The 15,726-nt window shown below is 55.3% G+C and overlaps 1 protein-coding gene across 1 annotated transcript; it reads left to right on the top strand.

The window, feature by feature from the left end:
* The first annotated feature begins 3,327 nt into the window (after positions 1-3,327).
* SCRT2 (scratch family transcriptional repressor 2) lies at positions 3,328-15,070 on the top strand. The gene is made up of 2 exons (XM_055307633.1): positions 3,328-3,460; positions 14,280-15,070. The coding sequence occupies exons 1-2, from the start codon at positions 3,328-3,330 to the stop codon at positions 15,068-15,070; spliced, it is 924 nt and encodes a 307-aa protein (XP_055163608.1).
* The last annotated feature ends 656 nt before the right edge of the window (positions 15,071-15,726 follow it).

Below are 15,726 nucleotides of genomic sequence, written 5' to 3'. Positions count from 1 at the left end.
ATCGACCCCTCTCCATTTTCTCCAGTTTGGGGTTTTTATTCTAGTCTCTGATGCTGCAGCAAACATCCCTGAGATTAAAGTTCTTTACTTATTTAATGTGATTTGGAGAAATTAGTTTCTCATAGTGGACTTTCTGGAACCAGAAGCCAGTGTTGGGTGGGGCGGTGCTGAGGGGACAGAAGGCCCTTCTTGGTGCCCTAGTGATGAAGCTGTGCCAGCCATTGTGTACTTCATCCATGCATCAGGCCTCCCCACCCCATAGGTATTTTTGAACCTCACTTTCTGGGCCAAAGGTTTCTCCTTATCTGCTAGGTGCCCATGCCACCTTCCAACCAGAGGACGGAGACCAGGGATCTTATGCTAAACCCACCACTAGTGCTCTACAAGACGGTGGATGTGTCACTTCTGGGGTGAATTACCTCTCCATCCTGCCCAGCAAGAAGCCCTGATGACAGAAAGCCCAGTCCCAGCTCTGGCCCTAAGCCATGTGAACCTTCAGTGTCTTGTGAAGCCCTCTGGGCTCAGTTTCACTGTCTCTTTGTAGGAAATCGAAATGGTAGAACCATCAGGCAGGCCGGCAGACGTGAGCTCATGGGCACCCAGGTGTCTTACCTACCCCACTGGACTAAGCACTTCTAGAAATCTCAGCTCAGATGTCACCTCTTCCAGGAGACTCTTGCCCACCCTAGCTAGGCAGCACCACTCTCCACCCCCGTGCCTGGTTTTATGTTCCTCGTAGCACTGAGCAACTATTTGAAAGGATATTATTGATATTAGCATTTCCTTCTTTAGTGTCCAGCCACTGTCCCTTGAATGTCACTTCCAAGGAAGCAAGGACTAGGATTGTCACCACTCATTCCACAGAACCCCACAGACATGTGGGGTGCTCCAGGCGCAACGGTACATATAGAAGCCACGTGTATTGAGCACCTACTATATGCCAGGCACCATTCCAAGCCTTTTATATATAGCAACTCTGATGATGCTGCCAAGCCCCTGAGCCCATAGCAGTTATTACTCCCATTTTATAAAGGGGGAAAAGCAAGACACAGAGCAAGAATAACTTGCCCATGATACCACAGCTAGTCAGTAGGGAGCCAGGGTTTCCCACTGCACTTTATAAGTATGCTGAGCCAAACATGGGACAGAGTCTCTGTCCTCACAAAGCTGGGCTAGTCCACAATATAGAAAGTTGGGGTTACTTCCTAGAGGAAGTGATCCCTCAGCTAAGTCCTGAGGACAAACAGGGATGTACTAGGGTGAAATGGAGCAAAGAACAATCTGAACAGTGGAAACACTGTGGAGGCTAAGAGATAAGCCAGGGTTATCATGCCTGAAGATCTAGAAGTGGCTTGTGTGGCTGGAGCAGGGAATACAGGGGTGTGCCATGAGTCAAGGGGTATGGTCATCTCTTTTCACCTCAGGGACTGAGGTTAAAAAAAGTCCAGGGATGGGGCAAAATATGAGGTAATATATAAGTGGGAAGATGGGCAATGCCAGCCCCCTACCACAAGATCATGCAGGGTCTTGGCAAGCTCAAGGGCCCAAATTTTATTCCAAGGTTTTACATCATACCTCAAAGTCTGTGTGAGCCCCTCACACGGTGGTGCCCAAAGGCCACACAAGGGTTTCTGGAAATTTCTGCTGACTCACTGTGGGACCTTGGGCACCTCCATACCCCCTCTCTGGATCTTAGTACCTCAACTGGTATTGATTGACCCAGTCCCAAAAGAACACCCCCACTCCATCAGTCTGGCATCCCATAAACAAAATGCTGTTGTTGACCAATGAGGTCCTGGCATTCCTGGAATCCGATTCTGGGACTCTTGTGCACTGGCCATCCCATACTTGCTGAGGCTGCCCACCACCATGGCACTTTGCCAAGCGGTCTCTGGGCAGGGGGTTGAGTTCTCCTGCTCCTTGTTCCTCCAAGATATAGGTGCTCCCCCAGGTTTTGGCTGGATGGTGGTGGGGGGGGTTCTGCTCAGATCCTCCTGGAGACAAAGGAGCTGACCTGCAAAGAGTTCCAGCGGGAGCCCCGCTCCCCCTCCCTTCCCCCCTCTCCCTTCCCAGTCCACGTGTCTCTATTGTCTGCTCCCCGCTTCAGGGAAAGACACAGCCTCGGATGTGTCAAAACCACCACCCCCCCAGCAGCAGGGAAATTAATTACTGGACGATTTTCACTTCCTCTTGCAGCGCCTGCCTGAGCTAGGCACCGGAATAGGACCGGCTGAGCGGGGCCAGCATCGGGGCCGGCATCCGCATGGGGGACTTGCTGCCCCCTCCAGTTCTGGAAGAAGAAAGTTGAACCCCAAACCCAATACGGGGCTTCAGTGGGAGGTCACGCTGGGGTGAGGGTAACGACTTCCTCTAGTTAAAGCTGAGTGTCCACACTGGCCACTTCTGAATTGGGGGAGAGGGAGAGGACTGGAGGCAGGAGGGTCTCAGCTGGCGAGCTCACACTGTTTTCTTTGCATCCCCTTCCCCGTATCCCCATGTGCCTGAACCCCGCCTGCTTAGACCACTCTCCATCCTCTCCCCTCGGCTTCTGTGTCTACCTTACACTTTTCTTTCCCTTTCTTTGCATCCCTGAGGGGCTTTCTTTTTGTGTGTCTGGATCTCTCTTTTTCTCCCATGGGTGTGTGAGCGTGTGTTGCTACTTCTTTCCATCTCTGTTTTCCTTCTGTTTCTCTCTTGCGTCTTTTTTGTCCTTATCTCAGTCTCTATTTCTATCTCTTTCTGTATGTGTGTCTCTCTTTCTCTGAATGTCTCTTTTTGTCTTTCTCTGTGTATCTCCTCTCTCCTCTCTCTCTCTCTCTCTCTCTCCCCCCCCCCCTTTTTCTCGTCTCTGTATCTCTCGGTGCCTTTCTCGCCCTCACTTTCTCCCCTCCTGCCTGCCCGCTGCTCCCTGCGCCTGGCCTGCCCCCACCGCCGCCGGTTCAGGGGAACGTGTGCGGAGCGATTGTCCTGGGGGACATTTGATGGATTAGAGCGCTGAACAGTTCCATTGCTAGGGGACCACCTGATCTCCTCCAGCCTGCGTCCCATATAAAGCCGGCAGCCGGAGTGCTGAGCACAGCTCCAGCGATCGCCTGTCTGCGCGCCGCCGCCGCCAAGCCCGAGCGGGAGCCCGAGCCAGAGCCGGGGCCGCCGCCACCGGTGCCGGCTCCGCGCTGCCGCCCGCCCGCCTGCCCGCCTGCCCGCCCGCCCGCTGGGAGCTGTCCAGTGCTGAAACCCCGCTCTGACAGCCAATCGCGCCCGGCTGGCCGCCTCCCCCCACCGGGGCCCCACGCAAGTGCCCCCGCCGAGCCCCCCGCCAGTCGCACCATGCCGCGCTCCTTCCTGGTAAAGAAGATCAAAGGGGACGGCTTCCAGTGCAGCGGGGTGCCGGCCCCCACCTACCACCCCTTGGAGACCGCCTACGTGCTGCCTGGCGCCCGGGGGCCGCCCGGGGACAACGGTGAGTAGGACCCGGCGGGGGGGCGGGGGGCGGGGGGGCCAGGGAGGGGAGTTCGGGGCCCTCCCCAACTCGGGCCACGAGGAGGGGTGCGCGCGGCAGGGAACCCCGGGAGGAGATTTCCCTGCCTGTGTGCGCCTCCGGGCTTCCTGAGGGCCGGGCGGGCGGGGCAGGGGCTAGGTCCCTACAAAGGGAAAGTCGCAGGGTCGATCCATCCCACAGCCACGCGCCAGCCCGGACTTTGAAAGTTGTGGCCCTAGAACGGGGCTGGAGTGAGGGGTGGTGAGAGAATGGAAAGAGAGAGAGGCACCCACGAAGGGCTATTGCTGGGGGGCTCATGCACAAGGCAGTCCGAGGGTCCCCTCTCCCTGGTGGAGGGAAGGCGGCTGGCTGTCTGAGTGTACTGCCCTGGTGGGGAATATATTCGAGCCTGGACTACCAGTACCTGGGGAGAGAGGGCTGGCTCCTAGGGTGTAGCTGGGGGTGCCCTCCTTCTCTTCAAGCCTGCTCCCCCTGATGATGCCAGGCAAGTGTTCTCAGGCCCCCCTCTCTCAGCAACTCTTTTGTTACCCTCGGCCACATGCCTGCCAAAGGCTGGGCCTATCCTGGGGACTGCAAGGAAGAAGGGATTTCTAGGAGGGATTCCCCCAAAGTGGCTCCTGGCCCCCTAGGCTGTACTCCCTCCCCACTCCAGCTTCTCATCCCCCCCCCATCAGAGCTAGCCCTGCTGTTCCTTGTAAGTCCCCCACCCCCAACACACTCCATCTCTTCTCAGAGCAAGTTCCTGCAGGGACAAGGGTTTGAGGGACAAGAGAGGTCATTTAGCCTCAGAAGGGGCTGATCTCCGAAGGGTGTGGAGAAGAATCAGAGACTGCTTCTGTAGACCCCATCCCCCATCAAGGGGATCACAAAAGGGTTCTCCTCTCATGGCCCGTACCAGGCAGGTGTCTGGAGAAGAGGCATCCCTTTGGCAGTAAGAAATCTGACATCACATGTGGCATCAGCTTTGGAGTGTGTGTGGGGGGGGGATGGGAGGGATGAGGGAAAAGAGGAGAGGGGAGAGGAGAAAAAGAAGAGAAGAAAGGGCTGAGGATGGGGGGGGGCAGTGCTGAGGTGGTGAAGGCAGGAGCCCCAGAGGGTGGGAGTTTCCACCTTAGGGATTTCCAAGCACTTCACCCACATTCCATCACTCTGTCAAGCCAGGTAGGAAGAGGGCACTGGGCAAAGGGCTCTGTGACCTCATCAAGGTCAAAGAAATTAGGGAGTGATCAAGGGATATGGCTTTAACCCCTAAGCCTCAGGCTTCCCCCAGGTCCCCAAGAAAACCAATCCCCTTTTCCTTTGCCCATATGTCTCTTATTCTGCTGTCCCCTTTTCTTGACCCTGAGCCCTCTTGGGTTCGAGGACAGAGGCCCAGGGATATGGCTGGGCTTGTCTAAAGTGCTGGCAGGACAGAGGGTGGACCTGGGACCATGCCAGGGCTGGGGAGTATGTGTGCTAGGATCTGGGTAGAAACTGAAATGCCTGCAAGACTGGAATGTGGATCCCGTGGGAGACTGACAAAAACAGTCTCCCATCCCTGAGGCCCCCATGGTCCCATGCCCAGGCCAGTTGAGGAAACCCAGGGAAGCCTAGAGAATTTCTCATGCATAGCCCAAACTGCAAACTATTCCTCAAAAGGGAGGCAGGAGTGCCTTGCTTTGAATTCAGTCTCAAAAAAGCTTTGAAAGGAGCCCCTGAGTGAACAGTGGGGTCAGGGCAAAAGTTGGAGCGAAGCTATCAGCAGGGGTGTTCCTGTGGGGGTTTTTGCCACCCTAGAACCACCCCTGTCTTTGGCTCTTTCCCCAAAGGTCTCTAGACCAGCTCCTTGGCCTCCAGAGAATCCTAAGGCTGTCCTGATAGTCTGATATCTGGCCTGGAACTCTGGGAGACTATGGTCTCTGACTCGCTGTGTGACCTTGGGCAAGTGTCTTCCCTTCTCTGGTCCTCTGCCTCCCCAGCAGTGAAAGAGTGGCTGAACTAAGTATCCTTCCAGCTTTGACAAGCTCAGCTTCTGTGAAGGTTAAGTGTGGGATGGGAGGCACTAGAGATGCCTGGAATAAGGGTCTAACAGCACAGGGGCCACTGTCAGGGTTTGTATAGGATTCTGTTTACCACCCAATGCCTGACTAAGGGTGGCAGAGTTTCTGAGAGCAGGTATTTCTTGGCTTCATTCTCTGCAGGATGCCTCAGAGTGAGGACAGGCACCCTGGCCTAACTGCTTTGGCAGCGTATGCAGTAAAGGGTTAGTGCCGGAGACCAGGGGGTGGGTATGGCTGGGAAACACAAGGTCCACCTCATCCTGCTTTCAGGGGCCTCTCCTATCCCTGGGGTGTGGCCAGACTGGACAGTGAAGTCCCCCTCATTCTGTGGGTGGGTAGGGTGCTGGGGGGGTCTCAGCCTGCCCGCTCCTAGTGGCCCGTTGTCTCCGCTCTGCCGGAAATAACCTTGCTGAGCGTTTGAGGGAAGTGTGAAAAATTGCTGAGCCGACGATTTTCTCTCCCAGCGTGTGTAAGTGTGCTGGGTAAACAAGGAGAAAGAGAGGAGGGGGGGAGGTGAGGAGATTGAGGGAGGGAAGGAGGGAGGGAGGAGAAAGGAGGGGGAAGGGGGGAAGGGCCTGGGGCTGGAGATAGTTCCAGTTATTAGAAAGATCCTCTTACAAGCCATTCCTGCAGCAACCGCCCCAGGGTCAGGATAAGGCTGGTGGGAGGGGAGGTTGGGGGAAGGGGTGCAGAGAGGGGGCCTGTGTATGTGGAGGTCAGGAGAACTACAGGCTCCTAACTGATGGAAGATGCAGGGCCCCAAATAAAAGAGGTGTACTTCCAGCTCAGGGAATGCCTGGGAGTGCTAAGGATTCCTGGAGGACTCCTCCTACACACACACACACACACACACACACACACACACACACACAAAGTGATGCTCTTCTTTGCCTCCCTACTCTCTGCTTTTTCAGCCTCTGAGGGCTGGGCAAAGGGTGCGGCAGGTACATCTGGGCTCCAGGCCTCCCCATCCCCCTCAGCCGAAAGAACCCCTACATAGGGAAGGGGAAGCCTCCCAAATGGAAAAATCTCCAGGCCTTTCTGCAGAATGCCTCAAAGAATGGAGAGCAGATTTCATCCCACCATCCTGTCCACTACAATGCCTCATCTCTCCCCCTCCCATTCCTCTTGCTCCTCCACTGCTTTCTGCCTCAATGCAGCCTCCTCCTTCCCCTCCTCTTCCCTGAGTGATTCTGAACACAGATTCAGTTTTCTGAGATGCCAACTCACATCCTCCTAACCCTCTCACAACCTCACCCTCCAGCTCCACCGAGCCCGCTCCTTCACAGGCCCTGGGCCCCCATCCTAGGGAGATCCCAGAGCAGGCTGCTGCTCATCTATCTGCATGGCAGTAGTCTCCATGGACCCCAGCCAAAGAGGTCTTCACTGCCTACCTCCCTCATGCCCCCACACCCTAACTCTGAACTCCAGCTGGGCTCCCTGTCCCCCTTTCTCTGAATCCCCTCCCTAGTCCTGCCCCCATACTCCTTCAGAGTGCATCCGACCCAGGCAGATGAAGGATCAATGCCAATCCAATAACACAGTTGTCTGCCCTCCACAGCTACATTAAGCCTCCCCAGCAGGCCGAGGAAGCACTCCTACTCTTGCCCATGGGCTTATCTAGTTGACCACATTATACCAGCGCCCACTTCCTCTCACTCCCTCTGATGGCGCCGAGGAGTCGCTCCAGGCCAGGCCTGGAAGCCCAGCTGAGAGTCCCCAACACATCCACCCCACACCTCAGAAAGTCCATCTTGAGAGTAGGGATGCAAAAGGGCTGCCCCAATCCCTTGGCAGAGGGAGCTCAGAGAAGGTTGGGGAGATGCCCAAGGACACACAGCAGGGCCATCTGGCTCTTCTTTGACTACCACTTCCCCTGGCATCTCAGTGTTGGTCTAGGTCCAAGATCCAGGTTAGAGACACATCAGAGGTCCAGGTTCAAAGTGCAGGTCCAGTGTCTAGTCTACTGTCCTGGTCCAGATCTGAGATCCAAGCCCAACATCCATGTCCAATCTTAAGTCTAAGATCAGATCCAAGGTCAATGACTGAGGCTATAGGTCCAGTCCGAGATTCAGACCAAATTCACATCCAAGTTCAAATTTCAATGTCTAAGATCAGGTCCAGGTCAATGTGCAGGTTCATGGTCCAGGAGTAAGATCCAGATCAAATTTCTAGTCCAAGGTCATGTCCAGGTCCATTCTCAAGGCCTGCTAGAGTCATGTCTTAGATCCACCATTAGCTTTCTCTGTGGCCTTGGACTAGTCTTCCTCTACCTCAGCCTATTTCCCTTTCATGAACTCAAGCACAGTGGAACTTGATCTCTTTCAGCTCTGACCTTCTAGGGATCCAAAAAATTTGACTTTGCTAAGAATGAATCAGTGGGGGTGTGAAATAACAGGGCCTGTGTAGGATACAGAATCTGGGGCCCATGACCTCCCCAAAAGCCTGAGGTCACAAGGGGAACATGAAGGCCAGAGCTGAGCATCCACTCCTCAAGCAGTCTGTTTGTGGTTCCTAAGGGACAGTAGAAGAGTACATTGAGTCCCTATGTCAGCACAGCAATTTATTACATCCCAAAGACTCCCTGCACCGCCCCCCCAACACACACACACATGCACACACTCACACACACACACACACACTGGGCAAAGGGCAGTGAGCACAGGAGAGGATTAGCTCCAACCTACAAAGGCAAATGAGGCCAGGGAGGCCCGTGACTTGCATGAGGTCACAAGGGCATAAATGGGGGACCGTCGCACCTCCCTGTTGAGTGCTTCATCTCCATGTTCTAGGGTCCCCACAGCCTAGAGGCCCTCTGGGGGGTGACTGAGAGAGATAAGGTCCCCAGAATTCCTGACCTCCCTCCCAGCTGTGATCTCCAGCTGCTAGCCTTTGGGAAGGAAGAGAGGTTGGAATGGGCCCTCTGATTGCACCCTTCTGGAACAGAGAGAGGGTAGGGCGGAAAACAGGAGGCTTGCAGAGCCTGTGTGTGCTATGCAAGGGCCTGCCAGAGATTCCCCCACGGGAGCAGGAGGCTGCTCCACCAGCCAGTGCTAGGCAATTCAACACCCTCAGCCACCTACTCCTATCTCCACCACAACCCCTTGAAAAATCTTTCCTATTGATTCCTGCAGAGCTGTGGACCTCCCTATGGGCCACAGGAATTGGGTCACAGTCAGGAAAAAACAGAAAATGTGGGATTTCTGGAGTGGGGGAAGGTGGGGAGAGACTTCGGAATCCTCTAGACACTCCCTGGGCCTGGGTCAACAGGCCTCAGCCCCACACCCTATGGCCATCTCACAGTGGGCCAGACCTCATTCTGTCCCCTGATCATCTGGACGCAGGGACTCCCCTACCCAGTGGGCAGGTGTACCAGCTGCCAGGCCCTTAGAGGAGGTGGGTGTCATTTCTGGTCCAGTGCCCAGGGAACAGCTAACAAAGATGCTATAATAAGGGGAGGGGGAGGTACCAGCCCCTTTGCCCAGCTCAGTGAGCAGACAGGAGAAACTATTTTTATCCTGCTTTGCTGCTGACAGACCTGGCTTTCTGCTCAGCTGGCTGGAGCTGATTCTCGAGGCCCGAGGCCCTGGCACAGCAAGAAGCAGCTCTAAATATACCCATGCAGCAGCCCCTCCAGCTCCCACCACCAAGCAGGGCTGGGCCCTCCTCAGGAAAGTGGGCCACCTGGAAAGCTGGCCCACCACCCGGCCCCTCTCTTTTTCTGCCCATCTCAAGGCAGGGAAGTAGGACTGGGGGCTGGAAATTCCCTGGAGGAAGTTTGGTACCCTCGGAATCTAGGAGAGAATGGGAAAAGGAGTCCAGGACTAAGAGGCAGGAGGCTGGCCTAGCTCTTGTGTGAATGTGCTTTGTGATCTGAGGTGGGTCAAGGCCTGACTCTGGGCCTCAGCTTCTGTAGGGCACTGGAGGAAGTGCCTATCATGTTTCCTTAGACAGCAACTAATGTACACAAAGCACTGAGCAGGGCGCCTTGTACACAGTAAGTGCTCAGTTAAGTGTCAAGCATTACTTTTATTTGCAAAAACTTAAAAGGGGTTAGAACATCATCTTGAACAGTTTCTCCCCACCCCCCACACCCCATCATCCCATCAGACAGGCCAACTGGGTGATGTCATTGGAAGAAACCCACTGCCCCTTTCCCCCACCAACTGAACATTTCCCACCCCAGCAGTCTCCATCCAATTTGGATGTTTTGGGAAAAACACAGGCTTTGGAGGGTTGCAAGCCTAACTCCTGCGCCAGTGACCTTGGGCAAACCTCCTCCCCTCTCTGGGCCTCCAGGCTCAGCATAGTGCCTGGCACATGAGGAGGCTCCCTGGAAGCAGTGGTAGTAGTAGTGGTACTTACCAGAGATGCCCCCACCCCACCCCAAGAGGCCAAGATAGCCAGAGGAGACCATGTCGGTGGAGCACCGAGCACCTTAATCTTCATAAAATTCCCTTCCCACCACTCCTTTGGGTGCAGGACTTTTAATTTTTTAATGGATTCAGGACCTTCCATCTAAAGTATCAAGACTCTTAGGCAGAGAACACCAGAAGTCATTCTCAGAGGACATGTGCATGATATCTCCATTATCTCCAAAGCATTTTTGGGCCTTCCTCATAGCCCCTCAAGTGGCAGGGGTGGCTCTGGTCTCTATCCATCAAATGAGGGATTTGAGTCCAGAGAGACTATGATACTTGCCCAAGGTCACACAGCTAGAAGTAAAAGAGCCAGGATGGGAGGGTCTCTGGCCTCTTCTCTGGGTCCTGCCCATTCCTGCCTCCATCAGGACCTTGTCTCACCCTGTCAGATGGGGGACAAGTAGTTCAGCCACCTATGGTCACCTGTGGAGCAGAGGAAGGCTCAGGTTCCATGCACAGTTAGAGCACTATTTACAGTGTCCTAGAGGATTCTCCAGGGTTGAGGCCCAGAGAGGTGAGGTGATTTGCCCAAGGTCACAGAGCAGCCTGAGGCACTCATGTGTGTCTCCTTCTACTTTTGGTAAGTTAGAAGGATATCCCCAGGAAATGCAGGGATAACACTGATGACATTAATAACAGCAGCCTGAGAGGCTATCGTATGCCAAGCATTTGTACTAAGCACTTTATATGCGTTAATTCATTCAACGCTATTATGAGCTCCCTTATACATGTGTGGCACAAAAAAGGTTAAATAACTCGCCAAGGTCACATAGACAGGGAGCGCTAGGGTGGATCTGAGGAGGATGAAGTAGACTTGAAGGGAGGCTAGGAGTGTGTGTGGAAGACAGGAAAATGGGCATCCCTGAGGATCTATTCAGCCATGATGCAGAAAGTCTTGAAAGCATACCAGTCAAACTTTTTCCTATGCAGACCAAGTCCAGAAGGGTTAAGTAACCTGGCCAAGGTCACAAAGCAAGTTAGAACCACCTTGTCCTAACATGACCACGCAAACTCTTATATGACCCCCAACTTCACCCCCACCTCCACCACTCATGCTGAGCTTCACAACTGCTGGGAATCAGATCTGGCCTGCAATGCCTGTCCTGAAGGCAGTTCTGCATCCATCCCTTAGGCAGAAGAGCAGCCTTTGTTTGAAGCACCCCTATTTCTATGTAAAGAGCCCCCCAGCGACAGGAGTATGGTGCTGCAGTGCTACAGGCTACCACCAGAGGGCACCACGGGCAGGAAGCCCAATTTGGGTTAGGACTTGCCTGGTTCATCAAACTCCTCCTACTACCCACCAAAAGTTTTCTCATCCCAACATGAAGTAGAAATTACACATCCTGAGGAAACAGAGGCCCAGAGAAGAACATCAAAATGTGTCTTGGCAGGTGCCAAGAAAACTAAAACTACAGCACAGAAACTCATTTGGGCAGATTGCTATTACTACTACTAATAACAACAAACATGTTTTGGGGGTTTGCAATGTGCCCAACACTGGGCTGGGATCCTGGCTCTAAGTTACTTGCTGGGCATATTAGTTAATTACCTTGCGTCTAAATTTCCTGATCTGTAAGATGATACCAACTGGAGTCATGAGGATGAAATGAATTCGTGTATATAAAGCCCTTGATATAATGTCTGACACGTTAAGTGCTCTAGAGTATTCATTATTATTTGCTCATTTCTCACTTACTGTTTGTTTACTTATGGACTCCTCACTGCAACTGTATGCGTGCTTACGTTACCCCCCATTTTACGGCTGGGGAAAGAGAGGCACAGAGGGATCAAGCAGTTTGTCCAAGGTCACAGAGCTGGGGAACAGTGAAGTTGGAACTCCATTCAGGCATGCAGCACCAAGGCTGTGCTCTTAAACCAGTGTACCATCCTTATTTCATAACAAAACATGTGAGGCACTGGTCACATGATCAGTAGTCCCCTGCAAGTGGACCCTATACTATCTATCCTCTGAGGCATAGAGAGGTACAGGACTTGATTTTCTCAAGATCACCCTGAATCTCTGCCAGGAATCAAGTTGTCCCAAGACCAGGCAGACAGAATGGTTTGTAGCAGATGCTGCTGGGCTGGGGAGCAAGGTCGACCTGGCAAATCTTTATCACCATTTATCACCCATTTCACAATTACTTAAGAAGTGCTCACGAGATGGGGCGGTGGGGATGGGAGGTGAACAACCCAGCTATACCCTCTTCCTCTGGGACCTCTGGGGATTTGGAAAACAAGGGGAGCAGGGCAGTAGATTCCAATCCTTGCTCCGCCCCTTGAGCAAGTACCATCACCACTCCATACCTTCCATTTCTTTATCTGTGATAAAAAGTGTTTTTGTGATATTTGGTCAGGGGATGGGAGTGAAGTGCTTAGCACAGAGCCTGGCACACAGTAAGTGCTCAGTAAATATTAGCTAATATTATCATTATCCTCAGTAGTTACAATGGGAAGAAATATAGCACAGAGAAGGGGTCTGGGAGCGCCTGACAAGATACTTAACTTAGTCTGAAACAATACTCTTTGAATGTTCAAGGGCCTTATTCCTGGAGTGGGAGGTGGGGGAACCTCCAGACCAAAGGCAGACAGGAGGGGAGAAATCAGGTGCTGAGATGCTGGGCAATCCTCCCTCCCCAATTAAAAAAACTGCTAGCACCACTGCCTTTTCTGCAACCAGAGCCCCTCCTTACTGAGTCATCCACCCTCACAATCCCCAAGCACTTCTGTGTGCAGAGGGTCCTGTGCCAACATCTAAAGGGAAAAAAGAAAAAAGAAAGGGCTTACTCTTGCCTTCAGGGCTGGGGGACAGTCTGCACAGACCACCCTGTGACCATCCCAGATTCCAGATGAGAGGAAAAGGTACCGAGGCTGAATCAGGCAGGTTGTTCCAATGAAGGAAAGCTCTGAATCCAGTTCCTTGCTTACAAAGTCCTCTTCCACCTACTTTCTTGAGTGGGGGAGGCTGGAGGTGGGGTGTGGGGAGATCAGGTCTCAAGGTCAGAAGCGGAGCTTCAAATCACCTGCTTTGTCACTCCCCAGCTTGAAACCTCACAAATGGGGCTAACCTTCATTGTTCTCCCAGGAATCAAGACAATGGAAACATAACCTTGGTGCCAGGTTGATAAGTTCATGCATAGCTGCCAGGAATTCTCCTGGGAACCCAGACCCCAGGGTCCTCCAGGAGGGTGCTAGGACCATGCTAGGCCCTGAGTGGGAGAGACAAATCAGAGTGGCCCCTGCACTTGGGAAGCCTCTGTGGAATCCCCTGGGAGAGCCTCAGCCTGCCTACCCACCAATCACATAAACCCAAGGTAGACAGGATTTCTGGTCCAAATCCAAAGAGGAGGGAGGAAGAGGGGGAGGTGAATTCTCACAGAGAGACTCCAGAATGCTTCTAGTGGAGCTGGGAGCAAAACAGGCTCCAGGGCAAGTACAAGGAAGTCCCCCTCCTGGACCACCTATTAACATGCCACACACTTGATCTCTTAAATCCACTAGCAACCCTGGGAGATGGATCTAACAGGATTTTAATTCATTTATGCAACATCTACTCATTGCATACCTTTTTTGAGCCAGGCACGTGCTGGGCACACAGATCCAGCCCTTGGAGGCTCATAGTCGGGTCGGGGGAGGCAGACAAATAATCCTCAGTGAAGTCACTTTCTCAAGCAAGTAAAAAGCATAATTATAATAGCTAACACTTATATAGCAATTATTGTGCTCCCTCTCTATTTCCTCACACGGAAAATGGGGATGATAACAGTACCCACTTTGTAGGGTGTGTAAGGGTTGAATGGGTTAACATACATAAAGCACTGAGGCAGAGCCTGGTGCAGGCGTATACACGCTTCTTTTCAGCACTCGACTGCCCTTCCAAAGGCCCTGGGAGGGAGTGTCCAACTGTAAGCTCCATTCTGTCGACGAGGAAACAGATTCAGAGAAGTAGGAGCAAGCACCAGAAGGGCAGATTGTTGTTAGAATAAAAACAGCGTGGCCTTTGGCGTCAGCCCGCTAAGGTCCGAGTCTTGGCTCCACCGCTTCCTGGCTGCGAGTTCAGGCTCTTCTTGTCTCTGGGCAGAGCGGGGCGTCAGGGCAGTAAGACCTCCGCCGCGTGGTTTGCGCGCACGGCAGAACCACGGGGGCCCCGCGGAGGGAGGATGTGGACGCAGGCGGGGTGGAGGCCCGCGGCCCGGCCGCGAGCACCGCCTCACCAGCCGCACCGCGTCTCCCGGGAGCGAGCAGGGGGCCGCGGCGCCGGAGCGCGCGGAGAGAGGCCGGCGCCTCACCTTCGTGCCCGCTGCCTTCCCGCCCCTGCAGGTTACGCCCCGCACTGCCTGCCCCCCAGCAGCTACGATGCGGACCAGAAGCCGGGCCTGGAGCTGGCGCCGAACGAGCCCGCCTACCCGCCGGCGGCGCCGGAGGAGTACAGCGACCCCGAGAGCCCGCAGTCCAGCCTGTCGGCGCGCTACTTCCGCGGGGAGGCGGCCGTGACCGACAGCTACTCCATGGACGCCTTCTTCATCTCGGACGGGCGCTCGCGGCGGCGGCGCGGCGGGGGCGGCGGGGACGCGGGCGGCGCGGGGGACGCCGGGAGCGCCGCGGGGCGCGCGGGGCGCGCGGGGGCGCCGGCGGGCGGCGGGCACCGGCACGCGTGCGCCGAGTGCGGCAAGACGTACGCCACGTCGTCGAACCTGAGCCGCCACAAGCAGACGCACCGCAGCCTGGACAGCCAGCTGGCGCGCAAGTGCCCGACGTGCGGCAAGGCGTACGTGTCCATGCCCGCGCTGGCCATGCACGTGCTCACGCACAACCTGCGCCACAAGTGCGGCGTGTGCGGCAAGGCCTTCTCGCGGCCCTGGCTCCTGCAGGGCCACATGCGCTCGCACACGGGCGAGAAGCCGTTCGGCTGCGCGCACTGCGGCAAGGCCTTCGCCGACCGCTCCAACCTGCGCGCGCACATGCAGACGCACTCGGCCTTCAAGCACTACCGCTGCCGCCAGTGCGACAAGAGCTTCGCGCTCAAGTCCTACCTCCACAAGCACTGCGAGGCCGCCTGCGTCAAGGGGGCAGAGCCGCCCCCGCCGCCCCCCGCCGGTCCCGCCAGCTGAGCTGCCCGCCGTCCTCGGGGGCCTCCACCTCCGCCCTCTCCGCCCCCCAGCCGCGATTCCCCGCCCCCGCCCCCGCCCCTCGTGGGGGTCCCCTCCCCCACCCCAGCCCGGAACTTTTCTCTCCCGACCCCGGACCCACCCCTCGCCTCCGCCTCCGCCTCCGCCTCCGGCCCTGGCTTGCCCAGCGCGCCCCGACCACTGCGTCCTTTCGGGTCGCGAGACTCGGACCTCGACACCCCGTCCCCGCCCTCAAGGCTCCCAACTCAGGCACCAGGTCCGCACCTCTCTCGGGCCCCAGAGCCGGAAGTTTCTCCCGCCCAGACCCTGCGCCCCGCCCCTTCTAACTTTCAGACCTTTCCCCTCACTTCTCAGCCGAGTGTCTCCCGCCATCCCTCCGTTGGAACCCCAGTCTAAGGCCCAAACCCACCTTTGACTCCCACTCCTGTCCTGGTTTCCCCGTCCACACCGGTACGCAGGCCCTGCAGCTCCCAGACCACATTCCGAACCCAGACCGCCCTTCTGGCTTCTGCCGAGTCTTGCTGTATGTGCGCCCATCTAGGCCCTTAATCCGAGGAGCGACGGGGGGCGGGGGGGGGGCGGAGCGGTGGGGAAGATGGTCCCGCAGCGTCAATAGTAGTCACTAAGTTACATAGATC

Source organism: Nyctereutes procyonoides, unplaced genomic scaffold (assembly GCF_905146905.1).
Source record: "Nyctereutes procyonoides isolate TBG_1078 unplaced genomic scaffold, NYPRO_anot_genome, whole genome shotgun sequence".
Classification (NCBI taxonomy): Eukaryota; Metazoa; Chordata; class Mammalia; order Carnivora; family Canidae; genus Nyctereutes; species Nyctereutes procyonoides.
Note: the sequence above shows the minus strand (reverse complement) of the source record. Positions and strands in the feature narration are given on the sequence as shown.

Coding starts and splice junctions, on each gene's coding strand:
- SCRT2 (XM_055307633.1), top strand. CDS start 3,328: ATGCCGCGCTCCTTCCTGGTAAAGAAGATCAAAGGGGACGGCTTCCAG. Junction 3,461..14,279: donor GGGGCCGCCCGGGGACAACG/GTGAGTAGGACC, acceptor CCGCCCCTGCAG/GTTACGCCCCGCACTGCCTG.